The 27,562-nt window shown below is 48.3% G+C and overlaps 4 protein-coding genes across 4 annotated transcripts; 3 read left to right on the top strand and 1 right to left on the bottom strand.

Annotated features, from left to right (window-relative positions):
- Positions 1-1,233: 1,233 nt before the first annotated feature.
- LOC122623878 (trichohyalin) lies at positions 1,234-3,827 on the top strand. Its single transcript, XM_043803248.1, has 2 exons — positions 1,234-3,423; positions 3,485-3,827. The coding sequence occupies exons 1-2, from the start codon at positions 1,337-1,339 to the stop codon at positions 3,534-3,536; spliced, it is 2,139 nt and encodes a 712-aa protein (XP_043659183.1). The 5' UTR covers positions 1,234-1,336; the 3' UTR covers positions 3,537-3,827.
- An 11,912-nt stretch (positions 3,828-15,739) lies between these two features.
- On the top strand, positions 15,740-16,252 carry LOC122624256 (larval cuticle protein A2B). The gene is made up of 2 exons (XM_043803742.1): positions 15,740-15,759; positions 15,815-16,252. The coding sequence occupies exons 1-2, from the start codon at positions 15,748-15,750 to the stop codon at positions 16,250-16,252; spliced, it is 450 nt and encodes a 149-aa protein (XP_043659677.1). The 5' UTR covers positions 15,740-15,747.
- Positions 16,253-19,786: 3,534 nt separating this feature from the next.
- LOC122624274 (proteasome subunit beta type-7) lies at positions 19,787-20,965 on the top strand. The gene is made up of 2 exons (XM_043803765.1): positions 19,787-19,954; positions 20,013-20,965. The coding sequence occupies exons 1-2, from the start codon at positions 19,866-19,868 to the stop codon at positions 20,866-20,868; spliced, it is 945 nt and encodes a 314-aa protein (XP_043659700.1). The 5' UTR covers positions 19,787-19,865; the 3' UTR covers positions 20,869-20,965.
- A 3,927-nt stretch (positions 20,966-24,892) lies between these two features.
- LOC122624323 (arylalkylamine N-acetyltransferase 1) lies at positions 24,893-25,881 on the bottom strand. The gene has a single exon (XM_043803821.1). It carries the CDS (start codon positions 25,820-25,822, stop codon positions 25,169-25,171), a length of 654 nt encoding a protein of 217 aa, XP_043659756.1. The 5' UTR covers positions 25,823-25,881; the 3' UTR covers positions 24,893-25,168.
- Between the last annotated feature and the right edge of the window lie 1,681 nt (positions 25,882-27,562).

Below are 27,562 nucleotides of genomic sequence, written 5' to 3'. Positions count from 1 at the left end.
TATGTGCAACTTTTGGTTAAAGTACGAGTACAATTTATTTGATTTCTGGATGGATAACTACCGATGATTCGGGCAATCCCCATTAACGAACATTGTAATAATATGTGCTTCTTGTATCGTGCATTCAAGCATATGGATAGTTATAGTTATTATAGTCTTCCGTGTGAGACTAGCTAGACTAGCGTTGAAGTTGCATACGAATATATATACGAGTAAAGTGGTTTACGGATAGACGAGTAAGAGAAGAAGCTGCTCAAATCCTTCAGCTCCATGACAATACGATCCCAAACAACAGCAACATTTAACTGGCTAAGTTCAACAGTGATTACATTTGGATAGTATAGATAGTAACGTAGTAGCTACGGATTGATTAAATGCTGGTTAGTGCGGATAAGATGCAGATATATAAACCATATAACTAGACTGTTTTGATACTTGGTTAAGTGATATTCTTAGTAGGCGGTGGCTGCTACTCCATTTGCTTGGCCAGAAGTCCAGGAAGGGTCCATCCTCGAGCCTCCGGTTCCGAGGCAAACCGGGATTCGAAGAACCAACCAACCAACTCGCTCTCTGCTCGATTATCCTTAGAACTGTGAAGCTCTGCGAGCTGGCCGTGCCTGCTTTTATACCCGGAGTGGTATCATGGCCATGACACCAGAGTCCGGGACACAGTTGCCAAGTCGATGGGCAATTTTATGCCCTGATGGCCATCTAAAGCGCCACAGGAGTATCCTCAATTATTGGGTTGGCTCCTTTGCCGATGCACTCTAATTTGATTTTGATTGAATTGCGCTTATCGCAATTGTGCACTCGCTCCGGCAAAAACGGAGTTTCAGCATCCTCCTCCCAAGCATACATATGTATGTATGTATATTGACGTCACTGGTGCTTAACGAGCTCCGCAAATCGATTCCCTATTTTATTTATTGTTTATACGAGTATATACCCATATACCCATATATACCCCCACGTGACGTCACGGGCTTGGCAGTTTTCATTCATGGAAAACTGGAACAGGCGGCCGCGCATTAGGCTCACTCGAATGGACAGTGGCGTCTGCGCCACTTGGAATGGCGTCTTGTGTCGTCTTGGTGGTGCAGTGGTGCACATGTGCGATAAGCGGAATTCAATCAATCAGCCCGGCAAATTGGGAACAGGAAGTGCCAGCGTGGGTGTTGCCCAACTAAGTTTCTAGGCCGGATGCCGCTATAAAAGTGGCGACAATCCTCTAGCGAAATCATTCCAGTTGCGTATCCTGCTGGTGACACAGCAGCGGACTGAATCTTCGAACTTCTTCCTTCGTACCTGACTACCAAGCACCACCGATCCACCGAGGATGAGACTGCGGCTTAGCGTTCTGCTCCTTCTGCTCCACCTTGGCTGTTTAACTGTGGCATGGGCCAGCAGCAGGCACTCCTGTGGCACTGACATTTGCACTGATGGCCGCTGGGATGGCCATCAACGCCAGGACGACTACGATGAGCACATGGTTTACAGACAAGGCGCGGCGGAGAGTCGGAGGAGAGTCCGCGTTGAGTCAGTGGCGCGCGATGATCGTGGCAACGAAAGGCGCGAGGAAACAAGGGTTCGTTTGGACTCATCCCTGCGACTGGAGGCTCGCGAAGATCGTGATGAGCGACGTGAAGCTCGGGAAGAGCGGGAGCAGCGTCGTGAAACCCCTGAAGCTCGAATGGACCGACGTGAAGCTCGCGAAGATCGAGTAGACCGACGGGAATCTCGTGAAGATCAACTGGAGGTTCGCGAAGCGCGTGATGAGCGACGTGAAACCCGAGAAGCGCGTGATGAGCGACGTGAAACCCGGGAAGAGCGAGTGCAGCCACGTGAAGCTCGTGAAGATCGAGTAGACAGACGTGAATCTCGTGAAGATCGAGTGGAGGAGGGTCGTGAAGATCGAGTGGAGGGTCGTGAAGCTCGCGTCGAACGCGCTGAGCAGCGCGATGCTCGTGACAATCAAGTTGAGCACCGTCAAATTCGTGAGAACCGAGAACAGCGTCGTGAAACTCGAGAACAACGAGTGGAGCAACGCGACGTCCGCGAGGAACGTGTTGAGCGACGTGATGCTGACGAGGAGCAACGAGACACTCGTGAGGCTCGCAATCAGCCTCGTGAAGCACGTGAGGAACTGGTGGAGCGACGTGAGGAGCGCGAATCGGACAGGCGTGACTACGAAGCTCGACGAGTAGCAGGGAACGAAAGACGACTCGAACGCCGAGTAGAACGTGAGATGTCCAGACGTGAGGAACGCGTTAATCGTCGTGACGACGGAGCTAGTCTAGACAGGCAATTGTCCCGACGCATGGAGCGTGAGCAACAAGAGCGAGACCCTGAGCAACGAAACGAACGGGATAATCTTCGACGAGCAGAAGAGCGGCGTGTTGAACGACGCGACGAGCGAGAGAACCGAGTACGATTTGTTTTGGATGACAACTCTCGACGAAGCGAAGACCGCAAGGATGAGCGTGACAATGAACGCATGGTACAGCGACGGGAAGAGCGAGACTCATCTAGGCGTGTAGAGCAAGAGGAAGATCGCGACAGGATCAACCAGCGCCGAGAGGACAGAGAAGTCGTTCGCCGTGCAGAACAAGAATCCTTCCGTCGATTCGACTTGCGAAGAGTGCAGGTAGACGATATTCGTGATGTGGAACGAAGGTTGGAGAGCAATATTAATCGTAGAGAAGACCGTGAAGTTGAACGTAGGGAGGCACGTGCAGCCGAGCGCAGGATGGAGCGCGTCGAAGGAGAAGTGCGGGCGGAAGAACGGGAGGAATCCCGACGAGTTGAGCGAAGAGAAGTTCAACGGCGAGTAGCTGGAGACGATTTCCGAACTAACGAGCGGCGTGAGGAGCGAGAAGACACACGTCGAGTGGAGCGTGAAGGTCTGCGAAGAGAGGAACGAGAAGTTGAACGAGACGAGGATCGTCGGGAGGAGCGAGAAGGTCTGCGCAGAGGGGAACGAGAAGTTGAACGAGACGAGGGGCGTCGTGTGATGCGCCGAGTGATGCGCGAAGGTTTGCGAAGAGAGGAACGCGACGAGGAGCGTCGAGTGATGCGCGATGGTCTGCGAAGAGAGGAACGAGAAGTTGAACGAGACGAGGAGCGGCGAGTGGAAAGCGTCGATACCCGACGAGATGATCTTCGCAGGGAAGAACGAGAAAATCAGAGGGAAGATCTTCGCCGAGAAGTACAGCGCCGTGAGGAACGGGTAGACCGTGAACGTGTTGAACGGCAGCTTTCCAGGCGAGAGATTCGTGAGCCATTGGAAGAGCGTGTACTGCTCACCAGCCAAGTGAAATCCAAAGGCTGGTTGAGCTATGGCAAACGGGAACTGCTGATGACCGGGCAGATCCTCCTCCTGGCCGCTCTCTACAAGAAGTCCACGGCCGGCGGCAAGGGCTTTGGGTGAGCATATTGTGCATGGTATTCACTGGAGAAATGCTAAACTAATCAACTCTTTTTGTAGCCACGCGCTGAGTGAGCAGATCCAGGGCTACTTGCAGGCCATTGGATGCTAGGATGCACAAAGGAAATCGACATCGACGGCCCTCCCCAAATGAGCAAACGGATATGGATCAAGGAAAACAGCATTACTACCCACAGAAAATGCAAACGGACCCGACAGCGAGCTACAAGCAGAGGGAGGGGATGGAATGGGATGGGATACTCCGCCGGAGCATTGTACAATTTAATCCAACTGTTACTGTAACCAACAAACCTTTCCCCTTTCCTGTTGTAGCCAACAAAAGCATAACGAAAATATATGATGGGATGCTCGAGTAGCCGAGCATCTGCAAACTGCATTGCAATTCGTGAGTTTCGATTCCCGGCCACCTCCGACCTCACCTCCAACCTCACCTACAACCCCACCTCCTGGATAATTGGAGCAGTCGCATTCGCATTCGCATCCGAGGGACCGCAACTGTCCACTCACATGGCTGGGCATCCTTGGATGGCTGGATCCTTGAGGCAGCTTTTAAAACCGCCCACTTGGCCCGCCGCCTCCTTTCGGATGCCACAGAAACCGAAACCGAAGCTGAAAGGCAAAATTATTATTGCGATTTTCCATGCCGTTTGCCTTCGTCCTTGCAGCCGCATTGCTCCTGAATATATCCTTTCTCCACCCACGTGTGTGAGTGTGTGAGTGTGCGAGTGTCTGTGTGCCTGTTCTTCTGTGTGAGTGTGTGTATCGAGGCTGATAAATTTCGCACATATTAGATGTTGGTCTGGTCTATTCATCTTTTTGGCTTTCAAGAGATTTCCCCTGATGGGGCCATAGCCGTAGAAGCAGCCGTTTTTGGGGGGCCGACAAGCAGCCAGTAAGCCATCCTTAATCAGTGAAACCAACACACAAATTTTACACAATTTTCATCTTTTGGGGATTATTTTGGGGGTGTGGACTGTGGGGTGTGTGTGTTTGTGTGTGTCTGCTGCATAGCTGGATAGCTGGAGTGTGCACTTGTATCCGTATTTGTGTGGAAGTATCCTTGCCTTTGCCATGTTTGCCATGAGCTGGTTCCGAGTTGCTTTACTTACACTTATCCAGGGATACGAATTTCGCTCGGTAGGAATTCAGAATGTGAAGAGTGCACGCAGAGATAAAATCAAGTACTTCGTACTTTGGATTGCAATTCCGAAAAGTTGCTTGTAAAGTTGCTTACTTCATTAATGCACTTGAGCCTAATAGGATCTACGATCGACAATGAGTTTTAGGTAAGTGAAATATCACACAGGAGTTGTAAAGCTAACTCGAAACATACCCTTTCAGTTTGATGTATGCATACTCACAGAACCAAAGGATTTGCTTTTTTCCATCTATTTTTTGTTTGCCATCTCTCGCTGGGTTTATTCATGGGGATTTTCATGAAGGGTTTAAATTCAATGCGAACTCTTCTTATACACATATATAAATATATATATACAGTGGCCTGCAAGTATGAGTACATGTTTGCAACTTTTGACTGTTGGCCTAAATAAAAAAGGTATTAGTTAAGCAAATGAACCCAAATTTTTACTGTTGATTCTTTGATTATTTATTTACAAATTCGTAAAAAAAAAATAACAATAATGTAATTCTTTTCGTTAGGAAAAAAATAAAATTTAAATTAACTCGCATGTACTCAATTATGCTCAATTTGAATTTTTCAACAAAAGCTTATCTTTTAGTACTTAGTCCGAAGACCCTTAATTCTGATGACGCTTTTTATACGCTTTGGCATACTTTCCACCAGATTTTGAATAATTTCCTTTGGAACAGCTTTCCATTCTTGCTGGATTCGTTGCCACAACTCGTGTTGGTTTGCTGCAACCGATTCGTAGTGTCCAGATCGTCTTTTCACAATCGACCACCAATTTTCGATTGGATTGAGATCAGGACTCTGAGCTGGCCACTCCATTAACTTAAAATCTTGATTTCCGATCCATTCCTTCACGATTTTGGACGTGTGTTTCGGATCTCCATCTTGCTGGAATGTGATATCACTCTCATTATAAACGCATTTGTCAACAAAATCGCAAAGATGGGTCTGCAGAATATCTAAATAGTCCTATTTTTTCATAGTTCCTTCTATTTTCTTAATTGGTCCAATGCTCCACCAGGTAAAACAGCTCCAGACCATGACATTTCCTCCTCCGTGTTTTACTGTTTCCTGTACGTGCCGTCTTTGCAGCGACTCTCCAGGCTTTTTCCAACAATATTGTTTTCCGTCCGACTGGTATCGATTGAATTTTGATTCATCAGACCATATAACTTTTTTCCAGTCGTCCACTTCCCAATTTTTATGTGCCTTCGCAAATTTTAGCTGTGTTTTTATATTTTTATCGGACAAGGCCGGTTTCTTTTTTTTTAATTCGGAAACGTTTCCAATACGCTTAAGTGCTCGACACACTGTCCACTGGCTGACAGGTTTGCCTATAGCTGCAGAAGCATCCTTGGGTCTACAATTCTTATCCTTTTTAATATTTTGCATCATAAGCCGCGCATCTGCATCGGTCAACAATCGACGTGGACCTCTTCTTTGAATTTTGGGTACCGCGTTTCGCCTTTTTTGAACACGAATGACAGCTGATTGGCCTATATTTAACTTCCCAGCTATTATACGCGTCGAAAATCCATTTTCAGTAAGGTTTATCACTGAATCTTCAACATTTATTGGCAATTTCTTCATATTATTTGTTTTAATAGTTAAGAGCCAAAAACACGTGGAGATTCGTACCTTTTTGGTTGAAAACTTTTATATTTATACTTTTATATTAAACTTTCTTAAAAACAAACGGTAAATTCTAAAATTAAACTTTGAGTTGAATGAGCTGTCCACCTTTTGTTGAAAAATTCAAATTGAGCATAATTGAGTACATGCGAGTTAATTTAAATTTTATTTTTTTCCTAACGAAAAGAATTACATTATTGTTATTTTTTTTTTACGAATTTGTAAATAAATAATCAAAGAATCAACAGTCAAAATTTGGGTTCATTTGCTTAACTAATACCTTTTTTATTTAGGCCAACAGTCAAAAGTTGCAAACATGTACTCATACTTGCACGCCACTGTATATATGTTAAATTCGTGGGCCATGGAAGTGTGAAATATCAATACGCAATGTCTCTGGCAAATACTGGGGCTCCAGGATGGGGGATCCTGTGGCCAGGACACTGGGCAGGCACTGCGATATGAAAGCGCCACAAAAGAGCAATAAACCGACGGGAAAACATCATAAAAAATGCAGTTTTCAATATTTATACGAATTAAATAATTCACTGGCATTGGCCGGGCCAAAGAGGAGCTTCCAAAAACCAAAGTGAAACCCAGATTCCCATATATATATATATACATATATACATATATATAGACAAGGCGAAAAGGATCCGGATGCGAAAGGAAAAAAGCAAGCAGTAGGTTCTGCCCCCCTCTCTCGAAAACTTGTGACTCTGGTGGCCGGGTTGCTTTTACTGGGCATTTTACGAGTATTTGAGGTTTATTTTATGCCCCCAAACACACACAAGCACACACAAACACACACAAGCACACACACACACTCGCCGGAATGCAAAACAACATAAATTCTGTGTCAGAAATCATAAATTTCAATAAAATAAAAGCAGCGAAGCGCCAAATAAATACGTGGGGTGGCAGCTGGGGGCTTTTGGGGCGCCACCAGCTAATGGGGTTAGATTGTGGGGCAAATTACAGCTATGCTAAAAGTAATAAGTAGACGCGCTGTTTTTTAAGCTCCCATTGCAATATTTTGTAAATTAATGCACTCTATGTGGCATACATTTTTGATTCAATTATTTACAGCTCAATAATCCGGTTTCAGTTAAAAATGCACTTTAGAATGGTGGGAAAAAATGGAACAAAAATGGGAGCATAAATATATCTGTATTATTTTGACCTTAGCTGTTGATGTGTGTGTGTGTGTTGCCACGCTTCACTTGGCTAAGTAAAAGCAACAGCCAAGTGCAAAATATATTTTCTTTAAAGCGGGCGTGAGAAAAGGCGAAATAGAAAGGAGGAGGACACAAAAGGAAAGTCCTTGGGAAAGTGTGTGTGTGTGTTTGTGAGTGTGTGTTTTGCATAATTTAATGGACGACTGGGGAGGTGATGGGGGTAGCGGAAGGGGAGGGGAGGGGAGGCTGTTGGCAAGGATGCAGGATACCCGCCATAAAGTGGCCACCAGGCTGCCGCAGGATGCTTTCTATCAAGTCAAGGTAACGGCCGAAACTTGAGAAATATTTCATGAGGCGAACGCGGCAAATGTGTTGCAACACACACACACACCACCAAATTGATGGAGAAATGGGGGAAAACCCAGCGTTTTTTTTTTACATCTTTCCACCTTTCCTCTTTGCCATTTGCCAGCAATTTTATAAATTATCAATTTCACTCGCCCGACTGAAAGGCTAAAAAGCAAAGCAAAAAAGCCAAAAAAGCGAACAGGGCGCGCACACAAAATAAATAAATGCAATAAGCGAAGGCAAATGGGAAATGGGTGAAATTGGGGAAAATTGGAAAACCGCAGAAATTGCAATCGAAAATCCGCCACAAGTTGCCATTAAATGTCAATCCACGAAAGGGGGAAATGTGCAGTTAAATAAAAATCAAAGCGGTTTACGTTATCAGCAGCCAGCGATGCTGCTGCCGCCAGTCGAAGAAGAAGTTGCGTTGACAGAATTTCCCAACTTTTCCAGTTGCTCGCCCACTTTTCCACTTGCCCGCCCACTTTTCCACTTGCCCGCCCACTCCTCCACTTTTCGGCTGCGCCCTCGGCGGCATTCTGCATTCGGTGGCGTAGCAAATGCGAAATTGGTTTATGCAACAGACTTTTATGGTGCCGATCGGGCGTCGAGCATTTGGCAAATGCCAAACTCCGAGTGACGTACAGCCGGCTTCAGCCGGAATGTCAGGCTAGTGCATTCACTGCACTCGGTGCATTCGGAAAAATGCATTTTCCAAATCTCTGCCAATGTCTGTGTTGAATTTATTGCAAATATATCCATAAGACAGCTATAAAGTTGCATTTAGCCTAATGGCATTTTCTAATGCGCAAAGAGAGTGAAAGAGTTCTTAGTTGCTTTCAATACACTACAGATTTGGGCACATTCATACATATTTTCTTGCAGTGCACAAGGTCTGCAGGTTGCCGACTGGGGGCGGTTCGATGCCAGCATCAATCGCAGTTGTGCAAATAAATTTGCCGTTCACGTACATGAAAGCCGCTTGCACAGGCATGCAATCATCCTCAAATATTGTCCCAATCCAAATCCGAATCCAAATCCAAATGCGAATGCGAATCCCAATTGCAGCCGTCTCCTGGATTTTGGGATGCGCCAGGCGGCCGTCCAGCGCAATTGAAAGGCGACCGATTCGGATTTGAACTAGGATTTGGGTTTGACTAGGTTAGCCATCATCTCATTCGATTGCATCGCATCTCATCTCGCACCTGTTCGATGGCCACACAATGCCAATGATGACATTTGCCTGGGCTTGAGCTGAGTTTTATGGGATCTTGGATATTTATAGATTGCCAGTGCTAAAGGGTAACGGATGACTACCTACCTCCCTCCCTGCCTCCCTCCCTCCACCAAAAGTGGCATCGAAATGGATCCTGGCAAGCTGGGATTCTGGGATTCTGGGCTGTCGTTGCCCAACGGAGCATAAAAAATTGCTGCACTCAGACTCGGCACTACGGCAATTTTTGGGGCGTGGATGAATGTGAATGTGGGCGGAGTGGGCGAAGTGGGTGGCATTTTTCCAGGGGGCGTCGTTGCAACCTAAACGATAGCAGGCAAAGTCAATTTAGTGAAAATGCGAGGCAGCAAGTGAAATGTCATAGCCAAGTGGTTTGGGGTGCGGGGCGCTGGAGGGGCGACCTTCGTGATACCACCCCCTTTACCACCCCCTTTACCACCCCCTTTACCACCCACCAAAAGCTGTCATTGTCAGTGGGCCACATGCTGTCTCCCCTTTTTTCCTTTCTTTTCCTTACTTTTTCAGCAGCTGCACGCTGCACTTTTCCTTAAAGACGAACTCCCCATCGATGGCTAAACTTACTGCCACAAACACAGGGCGCTTGCACTGTGCAACTTTGCAACATATCTTCAAATATTTAAACTTATACTACCATGTGAGTGCTGCTAGAACTCAGTTTATAAAATATTCCATAAGTTGGAGATGATAGTAAAGTAAAGATTTTTATTGGTGACAAGTCGCCAGGGATTTTTGCAACACCTCAAAATCTACTTTTTGGCAAGCATTCGTTTGCTGAACTTCGTTTTTATGAAAGGCGGGTTTTTCACACAGTCCATTTCTCCATTTCTCCATTTCCCTCCATTTTCCCCCATTTCCCAGTTTCTCCCAGTTGGCAGTTCGACTTTGACACTTTTCGTGAAGGAGAGCGGCTTTAAGCCACATTTGGCAAAAACTTCGCAGCAGTAATCCCAGTGGCTCATGTGTCCTGGCAGCTGGAAGCAATCAGTGGCAAGAACGGAGCGCGCAAAATGCCTTTGCATGCTGGGTGTTAACTGCATTCCGCATTCCGCATCCCTTATAATTGCCATATCACTCGCCATGCATTCCATTTTCCGGCCCTCACCTTTTTTCGGCGATGGGCGATGGCAGCACTGTGATGAAAATTCAATTTGAAATGCGCAAACAGCAGGCAAACTGGCCACGCCCACCAAGCCCACTACGTGACCTGCAAGGTGGGCGGTGGGCGTGGTTGTTGGGCACAAAACGAACTGAAAATGAAATTGTCTAAACAAGTTACGAAATGCTGCAAAACTGGGCCAACAATGGACCAGTCCCTGCCCCAACAGCAAACAAACAGATATCAATGACTTTTTATGGCTCCAACGATGGGTGGATATTTTGTTTCGCAATATACGATGCTGGGAAGTTCTGGTTAATTCTTTGCCTAGTTTATTGCCTGTCAACTTCCAAAAAGTTACCTTAGTTGCTGTCAATGGATTGTGATAATCATTTAATTACCCCTGTTAATACTCGAAGCGCATTTGGAGTTTCATAACGTGGCCACAATTCGCTTGATTAACTTCGATTTAGCAGCTTCCTTTGGGGAAAACAAGGGAGAAAGGCAGCAAATTGTACACAGTTCACCTGTCAATTGCAATTTATGCAAGGGGGTTAAGGGTCGATGGGGGGTTAAGGGCAGCATCCAGAATTAAGGATCCACTAGCAGCGGAAAATAAAAAGGATAAAAAGGTGTTGATGGACTGCGACATGACTGCACAAATTGCATGGACACGGGTTTGGCATATGGCCAGAATCGTATAAAACAGCACAGGGCCGCCAGTTCAATAGAGGCGGAGGGGGCGTGGTCACATTGCAGCTGCAACTGCAGTCACAGCTAATTAAACGCGAAAAGTGCAGCGGGGGAGGTGCAATTGTTGCCAATTTTACAGCCACTGAAACGGATGTTGCAACCAGTGATGCGCGCCTCTTAACTATAAAATCTGGTAAGTTACTTATTAAAAATAATAATAATAATAAGCAGAGTAAGTAATAAATGCGATTTTGTAGCTTACCAGCTGAGCTTCTTCATGAGCCACATCCACCTTACTTCTCACCACTGACTGGTTGCAATGAGGGCGTGGCACTAGTTGTATACCAGGTGCCGGAATCGATGCCGCTTTCAATTGGAATTCAATTCGAGCTGGTCCGCGAGAGCAAATTGAATGAGGTGGCCGCGCATCTGCGGAGCTGCGGATCCTGTCCAGCTCCCATGGCCATCCAAATCTGGTATCGCCATGCGGAGCCCATGTGGTTTTGGCCCTCGCCGCAGAGGAGCTGGAATTAGAATGGAAAATAATTGCAGCTGGCGCCGTTTCAATTAGGTACGTTGCATGAATTCGCCAATGCAGCTGAATCCCCTGACCACCCAATCCGACTCCCAATCCCAATCCCACCACCAATACCAATAGCAGTTCCAAAACCCAGCCCAGCCCAGTCCAAAGCCCCAAACCCCAACTCAAAGTCTAGACCCAGATCCGGATACGGGTCCCAGTCCCACTAGCAGTCGCTCAGTTTGCACTTATATTCCAGTGCATCCCCCTCAATTTGTTGCTAATTGCACGGCAATATGCACTGTGAAAAAAAGAAAGGAGAACTGCAAAGTGTTTACTTTTATTTGCACAATTCCCCCAGCTGATTTCTCTTAATTTGTTATGCAAATTATGGCGTTTTCATTGCAGCAATCATACGAAACTCTCTCTTATTTTTGCAACATGCCACATTTTCACGCAGTGCACGCCGCTGGGCAGCTCCGAAATTGAGTGGCCACAGCGGAGCTGCAACCGCCTTAACCCCTGTTTGCCAGCTGTTGTTTCCCCCGCAATTTGCCAACTGCACTCGAGGGATGCATTCTGCTGACCGCCGTCTGCTGTCTCGCCCTCTGTGGGCCAAAAGGATTGCATATGCGGATGCGGATGTGGATGCGGATGTGGGTGGGTTGGGTTGGAATGGTATGGTATGCAGTTAACCACAAAGTGGAAGCCTAAAAACTCACTGGGATCCGGTCTAGAGATGCAGGCGCTTTCATCGACTTGGCGAATTATGCTTGGCCATAAATCAAGCAGTGTCCTCCCCCATTTCTATATCTATATATATTTCCTTTTCCATTTCTATTTCTATTTCTATTTATATTTCCATTTCCATTTCGATTTCCAGTTCATTTCGTCGCCATTAGTTGCCATCGAGTCGCAAATAACTCACATGAATTCCCGGCTCGGCTCGGAATTGATAATTGATTTGGCCATTATGATGTGCCGCCGTGCCAGAATGCCGCATCATCATCGCACGCCAGCCAGAGTCCACCCATCCGTCATCAGTCACTCATCACCCACTCATCACACACTCGCAGCTCATCAGCTGTCCATTTCGGGGAATTAAAGCCAATCGCCGATGGATGGGGCTGCGCCACGTGACTAGGAATCACAAAAGTGGGTAACTGCATTTGGAAATAGCTTTATTTACTGATTCACGATCGATCAAGAAAAGGTTGAACCAAAAATACTTAACTTTTATATTATAGTTACGCCGCAGGACGAAGATCGTTGCGGCTTTAGCGTTTTGGATGAATTTGTAACTTAAATTGTTAGTTCAAACTTGCAACATCAAAGGGAGCAATAGAAATGTTGTAGAAACTAGTTGCCGCCTCACTTTTCGCCCCGAACAGGTCCTGCGGCGAATTCGGCAGAGCTTTGAAACGGATATATGGGTGGCTGGTTTTTCCCCCTAACCCCCAACCCCCAACCCCCAAGCCCCACCCCCCACATTTTGGATTTAAGTTGAGGGAGATGCCGGCGATGTCAGAAGTTGGCAGCATTTACTTCATTGTGCTTAACACTTTCCGCTTTGCCAGACGCCGCTTGACAGCCACCTCCTTTGGCCACGCCTCCTTTGGGCGCACTCCGCCCCTGCAACTCTCGCCGAGCTTAGGACTTCCTGCGGGTGTTGCAAAGTTGTGCGGCATGGCTGATGTATGCTCATATAACTTTGCCACTAACGATGAGCTCATGAGCTGCATAATAATGAGCCAACGTCGGCGAGGGCACAGGCCCAGGCCCACTATTTCGTTGCTTGTAATCCTCGAGGATGGAGGTTTCAGGTCCTGCCAGGGACACCCCACCACCCAACCCCACTGCCCCCCCCATCCAAGGTGCATCCATTTCGCATTTATCGACTCAATATGCCCGGCCGGCCATCAATCGCCGTGTTATGGCCATGAATGCCGCACGATTAATCTGCCAAGCGATTTCCCGCTGACGCAACAACAATGCCCAGCTAATGCGGGCCAATTATTCATATTCATATCCAAATCAAGAACTTTCCCTTCGATTGCGTCCACCTGCGGGAGCTGCCCCGTTGGAGCTGATGAAGAGGTGGTGAAGAAGTGGGGAACTTATGAACTTGTCCTGCCTGCCGACTGATTCGCTTTGATTAGCATTTGCATACGCATGTCTGGCCATTCCTGTTTGCTGCTGCGACACGCATACCAAGTATCCTTTCGTCCTGCGGCGAATTTGGTATTTATTTTGATTTAATCTGTACACAAACTACTGATTCTATGCATTTAACTAGGAGAACCACCTGCCACCTTTTAATTATAGCGCAGCTACTTGCCTTCGCTCACAACTTTCAAGTGTTTAATTGCAGTTTGCGAGTGCTAAATACTTGATTTATTTTTTCTGCGCATATATGTATGTATGTATGTACGTGCATCTGCAGCCGATCTGCAGCTACTTGGGGCTACTATTTAGCTGCTCAACTTCAAGTGGGCCAAGTGGATGGCTGTGAAGGCCATGAAGGTTATGGGTGCTCAGGAGGTGGAGCTGGGGTCTTCGCCTCCGGGCATCGTCTTTTCAATTAGCCCAATGCAAAGCATTCTGCTAGTGGGGAGCAATGGAAAGAACCCCCCTTCCCGCCTGAAAACCGCCGCCCTTGAAGGCCTCCACTAAAACTCAGACCATTGCGTTACAAGTGCAAATTAGTCGAGAGTGCCAACAAATTTAACGAGCAAATTTACACTCAGCGAGCAGCAGCAGCAGCAGCAACAGAAGGGCATTTTCTGGAGGGGATTCTCACCCGGAGCGGCCTTTTCGGCTGTTTCCGGCCATTTCGGTGGGCATTTCCGGGGGGAGGGCATCCGGGGGCTTCTGCGGGTTCCGGAGGCCATGAACCGAGTGCATGTCCCTGGCCCGATCTCACAGCAAATGCCCCGTGCTCTGCGTTTCCATTCAAAGGCAGTTGCAAATTCGCCTGCCATTTTTTCGGGCCGGGGATTCCCCCAGCTGCCTGTGTTTTAATTTAAGCAACACAGGGTTGCCAGCAAAAGGAGGAAAAGGAAAGGAGGAGCAGGAGGAGCAGGAGGAGCAGGAGGAGCAGGAGGAGCAGGAGGAGGTGGAGGAAAAGTGAAAAGCCTTGTGGCAGGGCGAACCTTTTCCCCGATTCTCGACCCGCTTTTCCGTTTGTCTTATTACGCCTGGGCGTTGGCCACTTTTTTCCTTTGGCTCGGCGCCGTAAGTATTTCCTTTGATTCCGTAGGCCGTGTGTGTTTGTCGTTGCAAATTGATTCAAAAATACAGCAGGATACAGCGGAGGAGAGCTGGATTCTGGATACTGAATACTGGTTACTGGAACCTGGACTTTGGGATCTGGACTGTGGACTCGGGATCTGAAGCAATCTGACAGAGTGCAGAGCCGAGAGCCAGCTGCGAACCCATGTCAACTTTAATTGAATTTGATAGAACGGATATTTAGCCAAGGTCCTGCACCATTTACACCATTAGGAGGACGAAGGACCTCCTGCTGGCCCAGGACCTGCGTCGCAGTCCACGACTCATATTCGTAATTAAATTTCGTAGTGGGCGTACGTTTGTTTTTCCGTCACATCAGCCTGTTTGCATTTTCCCCACAGGCAGCCAACAAAAAAACGCACAATTTCACATTATTTTTACATTTGTAAAAGTTCAAGAAAGGCATAGAATATTTTGTGGTTGAAATCTTGTGAGTTATCTTAAAGTGGCATTCATTTCTTTCTGCCTGCGTGGCTTTTTGGGGGCCTTAATAATTCAGTGACTGGAGCAATCGCTCAAATTCTGCAGCCATGACTGGTCGTTTATGGATTTCCCAGCTGAAGATGACAGCCCACGATGATGATGATGATTAAAATATTACTTTCGCCGGCTGCTCGGTTACTTTGTTGCACTGAGCAGCTCATACTTTGGATCTATGGATCTATGGATCTATTTAGAGCTATGTAGCCAAGCATTTCGATTTATGTCATTGGGAGCATTAAGAGCATTGCTTGTTGGCCCAGACCGGTTTGCCAAAAAAGTATCCACAATATACAATGTCTCGTTTCTTCTGTATGAATGTCACATTAACTGGCATGTGTATGTTGTGGTATTGTGTGTTTGTTGCATTATTACAATTATGTTGTTGCTGCCAATGGCTCCATTTGCCCCACAAAAGGTCCACAAAGTCGGCCTTGGGCATTATTGTGTTCGGATTGGGTTTTGGGCTTTTGGTTTTAGGTTTTTATGTTTTGGGTTTCTTTTTCCAGATTTGAGTAATGAGTGGCAAGTGCGGCGTTACATTTGCCGAATTATTTTGACTATAAAGGCTGCCAGCGGCGCCGCATTTGTTATCAAACAGCAGCCAACGCTCAGCGCACCAACAGCCCTCGACTTGCAGTCCAAATCCAGCTCATAAAATGGCATTCAAGGTGGGTTGTTAATGCCAAACCTATTCACTTACTAAACATTCTAATATCCCTGCAGTTTGTGGCCCTCCTCGCTCTGATCGCCGCCGCCAGCGCCGGTGTCCTGCCCGCCGCCCAGGTGTACCACCATGCTGCTCCCGTGGTGGCCACCTATGCGGCACCAGCTCCCGCCATCCTGAAGACCGTGGCCCATCCGGTGGTGGCCAAGGCCGATGAGGAGTACGACCCGCATCCGCAGTACAAGTACGCCTACGATGTGCAGGACGCCCTCTCCGGCGACTCCAAGAGCCAGGTGGAGGAGCGCGACGGCGACGTGGTGCGCGGCGAGTACTCCCTGATCGATGCCGATGGCTTCAAGCGCACGGTGCAGTACACCGCCGATCCCATCAACGGATTCAATGCCGTGGTCAACCGCGAGCCGCTGGAGAAGACCGTGGTCAAGAGCGTGGCTCCAGTGGCTGCCGTGGCTCCCGTCTACGCCGCCTATCACCACTAAGCCGGGCCACCAGCACTGGGATGCCATTTTTGTTGACTTAGTTGTAGGGTTTTTAACTGCAAATATAAATGTGACTTTTTTTTGAAAACTTAACGATATGATCGGATTTTACTCACTTCTGTAGCTGGTTATATATGTTATATATATGCAATTGCAGCATTTGCTGCACTCGTGGAGTGCGGAGTGAATCGGAGGCACACCCATATCCTTATGTACATGTGGCATCCTCTGGGCTCCGCATTACTTTTTACTTTCCATGCCGCTGCGATGCCGTTTGCCTTTGTTATTAAATTGCCAGCCACATTGCGCACACTGGGGAGTATTTATTAAGTCATAACCTCCCATATGTGGGCTCTATATATTGTGCGCTGGGTGGCGGTGGGTGGCAGTGGGTGTAATTGTGGCAACAACACACACGCGCATACATGCAAACGACGTGCAGTTTGCACCTACAACCACACACACACACACACACACTCATGCACCTGGTAAGCAAAGAAAGTGCAGTGAAAGTAGAAGAAAATCCCGGCCATAATTCTATGCACATAATATTCATTGCTGTGCACAAGGATTTAGTTCCCTACAAAATGGAATATTTGATAGAAGCCAGCGATTTCCTTTTTCCTTCGCCTGCCTGTGCTTGTTTCGATCACTAGTGTTTCTTTTTTCTTCCAGTGTGATTGCCGGCGATTGCAGTGCGAAAAGCCGGCGAATCTTAACGATTTGCTTATTGTGCCTTGCCGCATACTCGGTATACATCTGAGTTCCCTGCTCGAGGACTTCCTGCTGGGTATTCACAACGCGAATGCCTCAAAACAGCAGGCAATTCGAGTCGATGTTTGAGTTGAGTTTGAGTAAAATCAAAGATAAGTATGAATAACTAGTTGCGATGACGAGTTGATTTCATTCGAATCTAAGGTGAATGGTGGGTAAATTCCAGTCGAACGAAATATCCTTTTCCAGCAATTTCATGTTGCACATGGCGTCGCCAACAGATGTTGCTGCTGTTGCTGCTTCTGTTGCTGTTGCTGCTGCTTCGTGGGTGTTGCTGCTGCGGCAACTTGGGGTCGCCGAAATGAAATTCCCGTTTAATTGCTGCAATAGACGGAGCAGACGCTTGCCAGTGCCACACATGTTGCACATTCCACGGATAATGGGGCACGGGGCGGAGCATGGAGCATGGAGCATGGCGAGTGGAGAAGAAAGCCGTAGTGGGCAGAATGGCACGACTACAACTAATTGAATTATGCGGTTGCAGCGCCAGCCGCTTCATCTTCATTCCTGGGATTCCCAGCTTTTTTCCCTTTCCTTTTTTTTGTTTTTTGTGCTGGCCACCATCGGGTTCCAGGCCAATGAATCGCCAAACTCGACTGCACGCCATTGACAGGGCTTAAACTAAATAGAGACGCATACAAATCGCAATCGCAAATCGCAGGACATCATGCAAGCAGACATACAATATGGAAAGGCGCTTGTGGCTTGTTGGTGAATACTGAAGCAGAACTTCACCCACGACCTCATGTGTCCATTATCCTGGCCGCTCAAAAGCCGCATAACTGTGCCAGCTGAATTCAGCGACATGGCTTAAAAGGCCGTTTGTCCTTTGGCAGGACGTTGGATATTATCCATGGACGTCGAACGTTGGATGTGGCATGTTGCACGAATATGGTTGGCTGTGTGCTAATAGCGAGTGCAATGGTCCATCCAAGGATGCAGTGGCCATTGGACTGGGACTGGGAGTGGAACTGGAACTGGCGAGCAAATGGGAAATGGACAGCAGGGCAACATCAAAGGACTCATCATGGCGCCGCTTTTGAAACTGGCATGGCTCTCTTTGTGTGCGTGAGTTCTGCGCCAACTGAAAGTGATAAGCACGCGAAATATTGGCAGCGGGACAGACGAAAATATCCCATAAAAAACTGCACTTTGACTGGACTCTCAAACTCTCTAGTTTTAACCACTCTAATTAAAATCGTAGCAAAAGAGAGAACTGCAGCAGCAGATAGTCAATCAATAACCAGATGACATCGTGTCACTGACTATCTTATTTATTTATGCCGTTATTTACGGCAAACCCAAATAAACAACCAACAACGAGCGGGCCGAAATGACTTTATAATCTTATTAAATTTTAATCTCCCAATCAGCCGGGGACGCAACCTTTTGTCAGTGGCGGCATTGCCCCATAATTATCCTGGGCAAAGTTACAGCCACAAAACAAAAAAAAAAAGGATGGGAAACCCGAAAAAAGGAAAAAGGATTCCGATGGCGGGTAGAACAACCTGTTCGATTTGGGTTTTTTTCACTTTTTCGAGGGTAAGTGAGGGCGTCAAACTTTTTGCGATTGCCGTTAACAAAACAGAAATCAAAATTGAATGCCAACTCTTGATTAGTTTTCCACTTTAAGGCCTGCCATCATCGGCTGTCGATTGTCAGGTGTTTTGTGCGCTGTCGCCTAATTGAAAAGCCAACTGCTGTCCAAAGAACAGGGAAAACGGGAAATTCCGCATGGAAATATTTTGGAAAGGCGGCGGCAAAAAATGAAAATTGCTCCAGCTGCATTTGCATTTGTCGCAAAAGTTTTGCGGCTCTAAATTGCCAAGGGAAAGTTTTGCGAGGCTGGAAATTGCGACGAAAGAAAACTCTTCTAATTGTAGGCACTTTACGACGAATCCCTTTCGATTTACCACTTTGCTCAAAAGCAGTTTAATCCATTAAAATATGTCAATTTTGTTATATTCGATATATAACATATAACATCAGTTATTTCTTCGTCTGTCGAGGTCCTTTTGGTGGTTGTGGCAAGCAAGTGAAGTGCAGCGAAATCACAGCTTGAAGTGAGCATTGCAATCGTCGCAGTTTGCTGACCAAATGTTGATTAAAATATAATTGGATACTAATTAATGCTAATTGATTTGTGCCACATGCGCCGGTGTCGCACATCGGACATCTGAAACCGACCAAGTTACAAGGACTCACTCCCTTTTCCACTCCCATTTCCACTCCCCCTTTACCCTCGGCTTGAGCAGCCAAGTCCTTGGATTATGCAGCACCCACACGCATGCAAATGCAAATACAAATAGGAATACAGATGCAGTACTGTCAGTTCATAGTTGTGCGTGTGCGTGCGTGTGTGTGTGTGTGCTAAAGGACACACGGTCTCATGTCAGATGGACAAACTTTCGACCACACACGCACACCAACGCACACACACGCACACATGCAGATTCGTGGACTGGGCAACCAATTAAGCTCTGTCAAATTGTTTGGCATTTGAAGTGCAGTTGGAAAATGGGTGAAAAGCGGGTGGAAAATGGGTGGAAATGGGTGAAAATGGCTGCCGCTGCACCAACGACTTTACACCGCTCACTTTTTTATGATGCTCTTCCAGCCGATTGCACGTTTCCAATTTCCTTACGCAATCGATTCCAAAGTATTTCGTTTTTAAGCGAAAAAACAATGCGCAATTTTTGGAATTTATTTATCAAGATATCATTTTGTAACAGCAAGCACTAACTTATTGACAAGTTCCTTAAAGTTTTCCTAGATTTTCCTGTCTAGCAACGCACTACACCAATAAGCTTGCCGCCTATAGATTAACATATTCCACACAATGCTTTTTCCATTTTCCGCTCGCAAGGCGAATCAATCCGCGGATTTTCTTGGCACGCGGTGCGGATTCAACTTCGTGAATTGCAGGCGGTAAGCAGTTGGTCATATGGACATATTTTCAAATTGAATTGCCATTTTTCTCGCACAGAAATGCGGAGCTTTTGTCGCAGGGATATGAGCCGCCGAAGGCGATCCGCACGGGCACCTCCATTGTGGGCATCATCTACCAGGACGGCGTTATCCTGGGCGCCGACACGCGCGCCACCGAAGGACCCATTGTCTCCGACAAGAACTGCTCCAAGATTCACCACCTCCAGGATCACATCTACTGCTGCGGAGCTGGCACCGCCGCCGACACCGAGATGATGACCCTGATGACCAGCGCCGAGCTGGATCTGCACCAGCTGAACACCGGCCGGCAGGTGCCGGTGGTCTGCGCCAGCATGCTGCTCCGCAGGACCCTCTTCCGCTACCAGGGTCACATTGGTGCCGCCCTGGTGATGGGCGGCGTGGACAGCGGCGGTCCGCAGATCTACTGCATCTATCCGTGCGGCTCCAACGACAAGATACCCTACGCGGCCATGGGCTCCGGCACCTTGGCGGCCATGTCGGTGCTGGAGCACGGCTGGCAGCCCCATCTCGACCAGGAGCAGGGCAAGCAGCTGGTGCGCGAGGCCATCTCGGCGGGCGTGTTCAATGACCTGGGCTCCGGTTCCAACATCGATCTCTGTGTGATCACCAAGAAGGGTGCGGTCTACCTGCGCACCGACACCATAGCCAGCGAGAAGGGCGAGCGGCTGGGCAAGTACGGCATCAAGCCCAACTCCACCATGGTCACCTCGATCTCTGTGCTGAGTCTCCAGGTCACCGACGAGCGAACCTACGCCGTGGATGATCCACAGCCGGGTACCAGTGGCCTCCAGGGCGGAGTGGAGGTGGAGGTGGGGGCGGAGGAGAAGGAGAAGGAGGAGCTGGGCGAAGGATCACAGACTAAATCAGCATAGGCATTCCACGCACACATTCATGCATTCATTTCCATTCGAGCAAATTAACCGTTAACCAGCCACTTGACTTCACATAAATGTAAATGCATTCGCCAAATGCAAAGCGCCGAGATTCCCCAGAAATGCTGGCATCGTGTAGTTGGTGCAAGGAGCATCCAGAAGCTGTTCCCTTGGGGGCATAGAATGTGCGGCAAAGTTGAAAAGTTTCCCATGCCCACTGCAGCAGCACTGGCCAAAAATGCCAAACGAACAAACGCATACGAAAGCATTCTAGAACAGGAGATATGCCAGCTCTTTTCGCAGTGTAGGAATCCGGAAGCCGTTCTGCTTGAAAATTGTTTGAATCCCTGGCAATTCCCAATGGTTGGACTGCCATCAATCCGGCAGTATCTGGGGTATCTGGGGTAGTTCTGCTGGCTGCGAATGCGGTGAACGGATTCGGAGGCCAGGTGTAAGGGGGATACAGCTGCTGGCTGGATGGGATGCCGATCCCATCAGGCGATGAACTGCGAGGACGTGTAAATAAGGCCTGGAATGCGAGACGAGGCGGCACATGATAGAGGGACTAGGGAATAGGGAATAGGGCAACTGGGGAACTCCGCCGGAGAGAGCATCATTATAAGATTAAATCGCAAGTCCACCAGTGCTGCTGTGACTCTGATTTTGTTTTGTCGACTGTTTGCCTGCTCGGCCACCTTTGGCCACAGTGCACAGGTGCCTCGGAACACCCATCTGTTGTCTGTCTTCTGACCTCCCAGAAGCCATCGTCCAAGTGCTCCACCACCCACCGCCCATCATCCTCCACCATCCACCATCCAGCAGCCAAGCTCCACATGTGTGCAGATTTTAAATTAGATTTCTGTGTGCACTCCGAGCATCCTGGCAGTGCCTTTACTTGGGCCACGCCCGCTTTCTTTGGAGCTGGCTGCACAGCCCGCTTATTGCGGATGCCATGTGGTCCTGATTCTGAGTCTGATTCTGATGCTGATGCTGATGCTCGTGGAGAATCCTCCCGCTTGCGGAGCATGCGAGGATAATCTCGTTTACTTGATGGAACTATTTTATCATGGAATTGGCTGAACCCAAATTGAGTTAGACGATGACCGGGATATTTAAGAGATATGTATGTATCTTCCCTGTGGCCTTATTTATTATTGCCACATATAAATGTATTTGCGAACGTCTCCATTTTATAGTTTAATTTTGTTTTTCCCCCATTTTATTTTCAGTAGATCAAATTTGGTTTTTAGACTTTCTACTCTTTGCTTACGATTCACTTCTTCTGGCTTCTGGGTTCTGCCTTCTATTCACCCATTTGGCCCATTAATCCCTCCACCATGCAATCTGCCATCCATCAATCCGGCCATTCATCCATTTCGACCTCTGATCTCTGCTGGTTCAACGAACCCGGCCCGGCGCAATCCTTTTTGCTCCCTTTTTGCCTTTCGGCTCCAGTGTCCAGCACCGGCGACGAGGGTCCGAGCTTGGGATTACATTTATTATTTATTTACGGCCACTTGGCCACCAGATGGCCAGGAAGCGTTGTTCCGGAGTGCACCGGAGTGGCCATCTGCCCAACTAGCCATCCGACCATCCGACCTAGGCGCACTAATTGAATCACAATAGGAGGTGTGTTGGATGAGGACTCGCCAGACTCACAGGACTCACAGTGCTGGCAGAACTGGGTGAAGTCCCATGTCAGAGGGTCGTGTCGCTGCTGTGGCTCCTCCTGCTGCCGGAAAATGCGTCAAGTGCAATTTAATTTAAATCGTGCGTAGCCAAGGGCATCGGCATCGGCAGCAGGAGCAGGAGCACCAGCCAGGAGCAGCAAGGATATCGTTGCGTTGCTGGGGTCACGGCTGAGTATGCCTGTCCCCGGGGCCACTCGAGGCAGTCATTTCATATCCTGTTGTTTATGGCCCCTCACACACACACACACGCACACACTCAGAGAGGGAAACATATCCTTAAGGTCGCAAAGGAGCAGCAGGAGCAGCAGGACGACCTGGCGGATGATGGGCCACGTGGGAGCGAAAGGTCAGTGTGCAAAGTGCCTGCGAATCGGAGGCCCAAACGGCGACGCAAGTCCTGCGGACTGCGAAATGTGCCAACGGATGCGGACACGGATATTGACAGGCGGGCAATAAAAACAATAAAGACAACGGCGACAACAGCCACACCACACCACACACACACCACACACACACCACACCACATCAGCAGCTCAAACAGGAGCAACAATCAACGCGACGCCAAGGATGCGTGGACATTTCTTATTTATACAACACCCATTGCAGATGGGCATACAGCAGTATGTGTGATGTCCTCGCTGCTCCTTCGTGCATATCGCATACTCCTACACTACGATACAGTCCAATGAAACACGCAGCTTACACGCTTACTATACAATTATTAGTGCCAGATAACTTGTGCTTTCTTTGCTGTTTAAATACTCTTATTCCGTAATGCTATATAGTTCCTGCAGAACAAATCGATGGCATTGGCTCATAACACATCTCAACATTTTTGGAACACATCCCCCATGCCCCTCATGCCCCTCATTTATGCAAGTGCCACTGCTTGGAGCCCGAAAACTTTGCGCTGCGATGGCAAACAGACAGTGTGCTCTAGTTTTTGAGCTGATGTCATCCAGAATCCCATTACGGAGCTGTTCCTTTGATCTGCTGCCGCAATCAGGCTGCTGATTCTTTGCCAGAGAAACTTCTTCGTCTCCTTTCCTGCTCGCATTTTGTTAGCTTTTTTTGTTTTTTTGTGTTCCTCCTCCTGATTTTTTTCCGGGGTGGAGAAGGGAGAAAGGAGAAACTTGTGCTGCCGCACTTTTGTTACTTGTTACTGGTTCCTTGGCCAGTTTGCTTTTGGCCGGCAGCAAAGTTTGCACGCGGCCATTTAGCATCGGCAGCATGGGGCATTGGCAAGTGGGGAGTGAAGAATGGGGAATGGTGAATGGAATGCATGCCACGTCAGATGGCCCCGGCTCAAAAAAGGACGTGCTTCACAGCTTAAACAGGCGGCCAAGCCCCGCCTCCATTCCGGTGGGCGTCGGCGGACGTGCCCGGCGGCGGCTGGTGGGCGTGGCAGCGGCAGGGGCAGGGGCAGGCGCATAATCATATAACTTGCAACACCAAGCAAGCAGAAGCGGCTTCATTATCGACAGCTGCAGCAGCTGCATTGTCTAATTAGCGCGTCCAACGCGTCGTATGCGCAATGAATAATTGTCGGTTACCTAGCTGCTAAGCCAGCAGCCACCCAGCCACGCCCACTTACCACCCTCCGCCCCCATTGCGGTTGCAACTGGTCGGCCAAATAGGCCCAGGGGTTGGGGGTCAGGTGGGGTTGTAGGTTCACAGGGCATACAAGTGCATACAAGTGCAGATAGAGATTTGGGAGCTGCACGTGCCCCATCCGGCATCCCATGGATCGAATCGAACGAGTTGGCGCTCCAGCTGGCCAGTCAGTCACGCGCCAAGGACCGGCACTTATTACGTAATATCCATGTGCAAATTGTGCCAACTTCAGATGAAATCAAACCCTTTCGAGCAACGCCATTTCAGTTAGCTTGACCAAGTTTTTGAAAATATTCAAATATTCTTACGTACTTTTGTGAGTACACATAATTGGGTTTAATTAATCAATGGGCTTGAATATGTACTTTCAAACAGCATTTGCACCCACTCGAAAGCTTTGTTACTGAGAACACTTCAGCACTGCGTCGGCAAACAAATCACAAAGCCATCGCTCAACTGTGCGGCTTAATTAGCACAGGTACACGAGGATTACGTCTCCCCATTAGGGATTATTAATTTGAGATTTATTCGCCCTGATCCGCAGCCACATCCACAGCCACATCCACAGCCAAGAAGTGGGCGTCTTCGGAGCCCTTGGAGTTGCCATGGCATCCATCCACAAGCCCACCCACCCAATTCCAGCGTAAGCATCGCACAAGTGCCACATAATAACAATTGAATTTTCAGTTAACATCACTAATTAGTCGCCAGACACTTGGGGCGCCACTCAATATGTGGATCTCTGCACTGGCGAAAATCTGCCAAAGTAATCGCAATTACCACTAATTCCCTAATACATTTATTAAATATAAAACAGTGCTATTTAAGCCGAAATATTAGTACATTTCGGCGTTGCTATACTAAAGTGATAAGCTTTCACAAGCTGATTGCATGACGCATTTTCAGCGCTGACTTATCAGGTTCACAAACTCATGATAAGATTTTCATGGGGTGTGTTATGGGCTTTTGGGTTTGGTGGTGATAACATGTTTAGCCTACAAGTGCAGCACAAAGGTCTGGACACTCTCGTGTGGCGGCGGCGGGCGGATGACCTGCTGCCCACTGGCGTCCAGGTGATCCACGTACCGCAGCGTGTTGATCAGCTGGTAGCCCAGGCGCTGGACCAATCTGGCGGAGTACACGCTGGTGCAGTCGACGGAGATCAGCTGGTGTCCCAGTTCCCGGCCCCGCTGGGCCACTGCCTCCAGGAGGCGACCGCCCAGGTTGCGACCCCGCAGCTGCGGATCCACGCCCAGTGCATGGACATGCAGGCAGCTGGGCACGTTGAAGCGACGGCACACATCGGTGGCCGTCTCCACGGCGGACAGCAGGTGCAGTATGGTGCCCCACTTACCGCCGGCATACTTGGCGGCCTCCTCGGCCAAGTGCTCCGGCTCGTGGATGTCCTTGGGTCCCGCCACCACGGCGGCCACAATCCTGCCGCCGTGCAGTGCCACAAAGCAAGTGCCAAAGGGGACGTTGGACAGCAGGAACTCCTTGTCCGCCGCCTCCGGCTCGGGCGGCTGTGTGCCCGCGGTCAGCGGCTCCTCGGGGTAGTAGTGGGCCAGCAGGAAGGTCATCAGCTGCTCCGTTCCTCCGGCGGCCACCTGGTGCACCTCAATATCATCATCGGCATTCCGGCTCTCCATTTCGCACTTTCTGTTTGCCAATCGCTTGGCCACGATTCCAGACACGTGGAGACTTCACAAACAACTGATCGTCAGCTGTCAGCTGGGCGAGATTGGGGCTTTTTTCCAAACAGATGGTCATGTTGGATGCCAAGCTTTCGCAAGTGGATCGCTTGGTGGTTGGGGCAGGTCGCAATTATGTGGATGGTAAAGCGCTTTTTGCTTTTCGCTTTTACCTGTTGTATGGCTTATTGTATTGAAATAATTATATATTTTCATAAATTAAGTGAAGCTAAGCCTCATGCTTTAAGCTATTTAATTTATATATATATGTATGTATATTAATTTTCCACAATCGCGAATCGCAACATGCCGTGTTCCCACACACATAATGGGCACTTTGTGTAAGGCACACGGGGTCCAATTGTGTTGATGGTGTCCGGAGAATGCGATGTTTTGCATTGATTAACCAATCAGGAGCACACGAGGAGAGCAGCACACAGCAGGACCTCCTCCACAGCGGAGTCCCCACAAATGGGGACTGCCCCACTCCGTAATCCCGTGGAGCAGGTCGCATTTCCATGCGGACTACGTCTACGTGTGGCATTAAGTGGCGCACAGTAGCGCTAATGGAGAGCATCGGAGCCATTAGGAAAGGTATTAGGTCGGCTTAAGAACCTTGGTAGCCGCATCCAACAGCACAACATCTACGGCGGCACCACAACAGCAGCAGGGACACGGCACACGGCACACACAACAAGGACGAACAAGGACGAACAAGTGGCGACTCCTGGCTGAGCAAATAAATGTGTAGTGTCCACGTTGGCAGCGCCACGACTGCCCGTTGCCCAGTACTGTCCTGTCCATCATTTGCATGGCCAATGGGCATCGATGAGGTTCACGGGGGAAACGGATACGGATATACTTTGCCGGAAAGGGTGCTGCTCGGGCGACATTCGTAATCCGTAAACTACGGCAACTACACAAACGACATCGACAGCGACACCACATGGAGTGGATGTGGATATGGATGTGTGAGTGGGCAAGTGGACAACTCGGGGGAAGTGGCACGGAAATGGTCTTGGCCAGGGATTATGCCACTGAAACTTATGGAAGTGAAATCGAGCGCGCGAAGTTCAAGTGGCAGCCATTGTCCACCTCGGAAAACACACACAATTCTAATTGGAGTGCTGCTGGGCGTTGGGTGGACGTCGACGTGGACGTGGGCGGGCAAGGACGTGGACACAGACGGAGACGGAGGCGGAGAGCCAACCGAGGATGTCCAAGCAAATCAACTAAAAATAAAGAAATCCTTCACAATGAAAGCATTAAGCTGGAGAGTCCTTGTCCTGCCGCCCCACCCCTTTCCCCACCCATCATCATTTGCGGACGGTGACATGGGCTGGAACAGAGGGTCGTGCACAGCGAGAAAAAATTCGGTGCTTTAGCTTCTGCAAAACATACAACTGGGATTTCATACCCAATCGTTCGCTATAAAATGCACGATGAGAATGTAGCTTACTTTCAGGCAGAAAATCGCCAAGCAGTCGTTGACATTCGGCAAAGATATAATTATTTTGTAGCTTACTTTTGGCCTGTAAATTCACAATCATTTAATGTGCCTACGAAATTCATGTTTTTATGCCTAATTTATTGATTTCCTAACAAAAACAACCAACTCTTTTTTATTAATATTTATTATGTGAAGAATCCGTACATCATAATATTGTATCTTAACATCACAGGGTGGAGAAATATTCT

This window comes from Drosophila teissieri, chromosome X (assembly GCF_016746235.2).
Source record: "Drosophila teissieri strain GT53w chromosome X, Prin_Dtei_1.1, whole genome shotgun sequence".
In the NCBI taxonomy this organism is placed as follows: domain Eukaryota; kingdom Metazoa; phylum Arthropoda; class Insecta; order Diptera; family Drosophilidae; genus Drosophila; species Drosophila teissieri.
Note: the sequence above shows the minus strand (reverse complement) of the source record. Positions and strands in the feature narration are given on the sequence as shown.

Coding starts and splice junctions, on each gene's coding strand:
- LOC122623878 (XM_043803248.1), top strand. CDS start 1,337: ATGAGACTGCGGCTTAGCGTTCTGCTCCTTCTGCTCCACCTTGGCTGT. Junction 3,424..3,484: donor GCCGGCGGCAAGGGCTTTGG/GTGAGCATATTG, acceptor CTCTTTTTGTAG/CCACGCGCTGAGTGAGCAGA.
- LOC122624274 (XM_043803765.1), top strand. CDS start 19,866: ATGCTTTTTCCATTTTCCGCTCGCAAGGCGAATCAATCCGCGGATTTT. Junction 19,955..20,012: donor AACTTCGTGAATTGCAGGCG/GTAAGCAGTTGG, acceptor TTTCTCGCACAG/AAATGCGGAGCTTTTGTCGC.
- LOC122624323 (XM_043803821.1), bottom strand. CDS start 25,822: ATGGAGAGCCGGAATGCCGATGATGATATTGAGGTGCACCAGGTGGCC.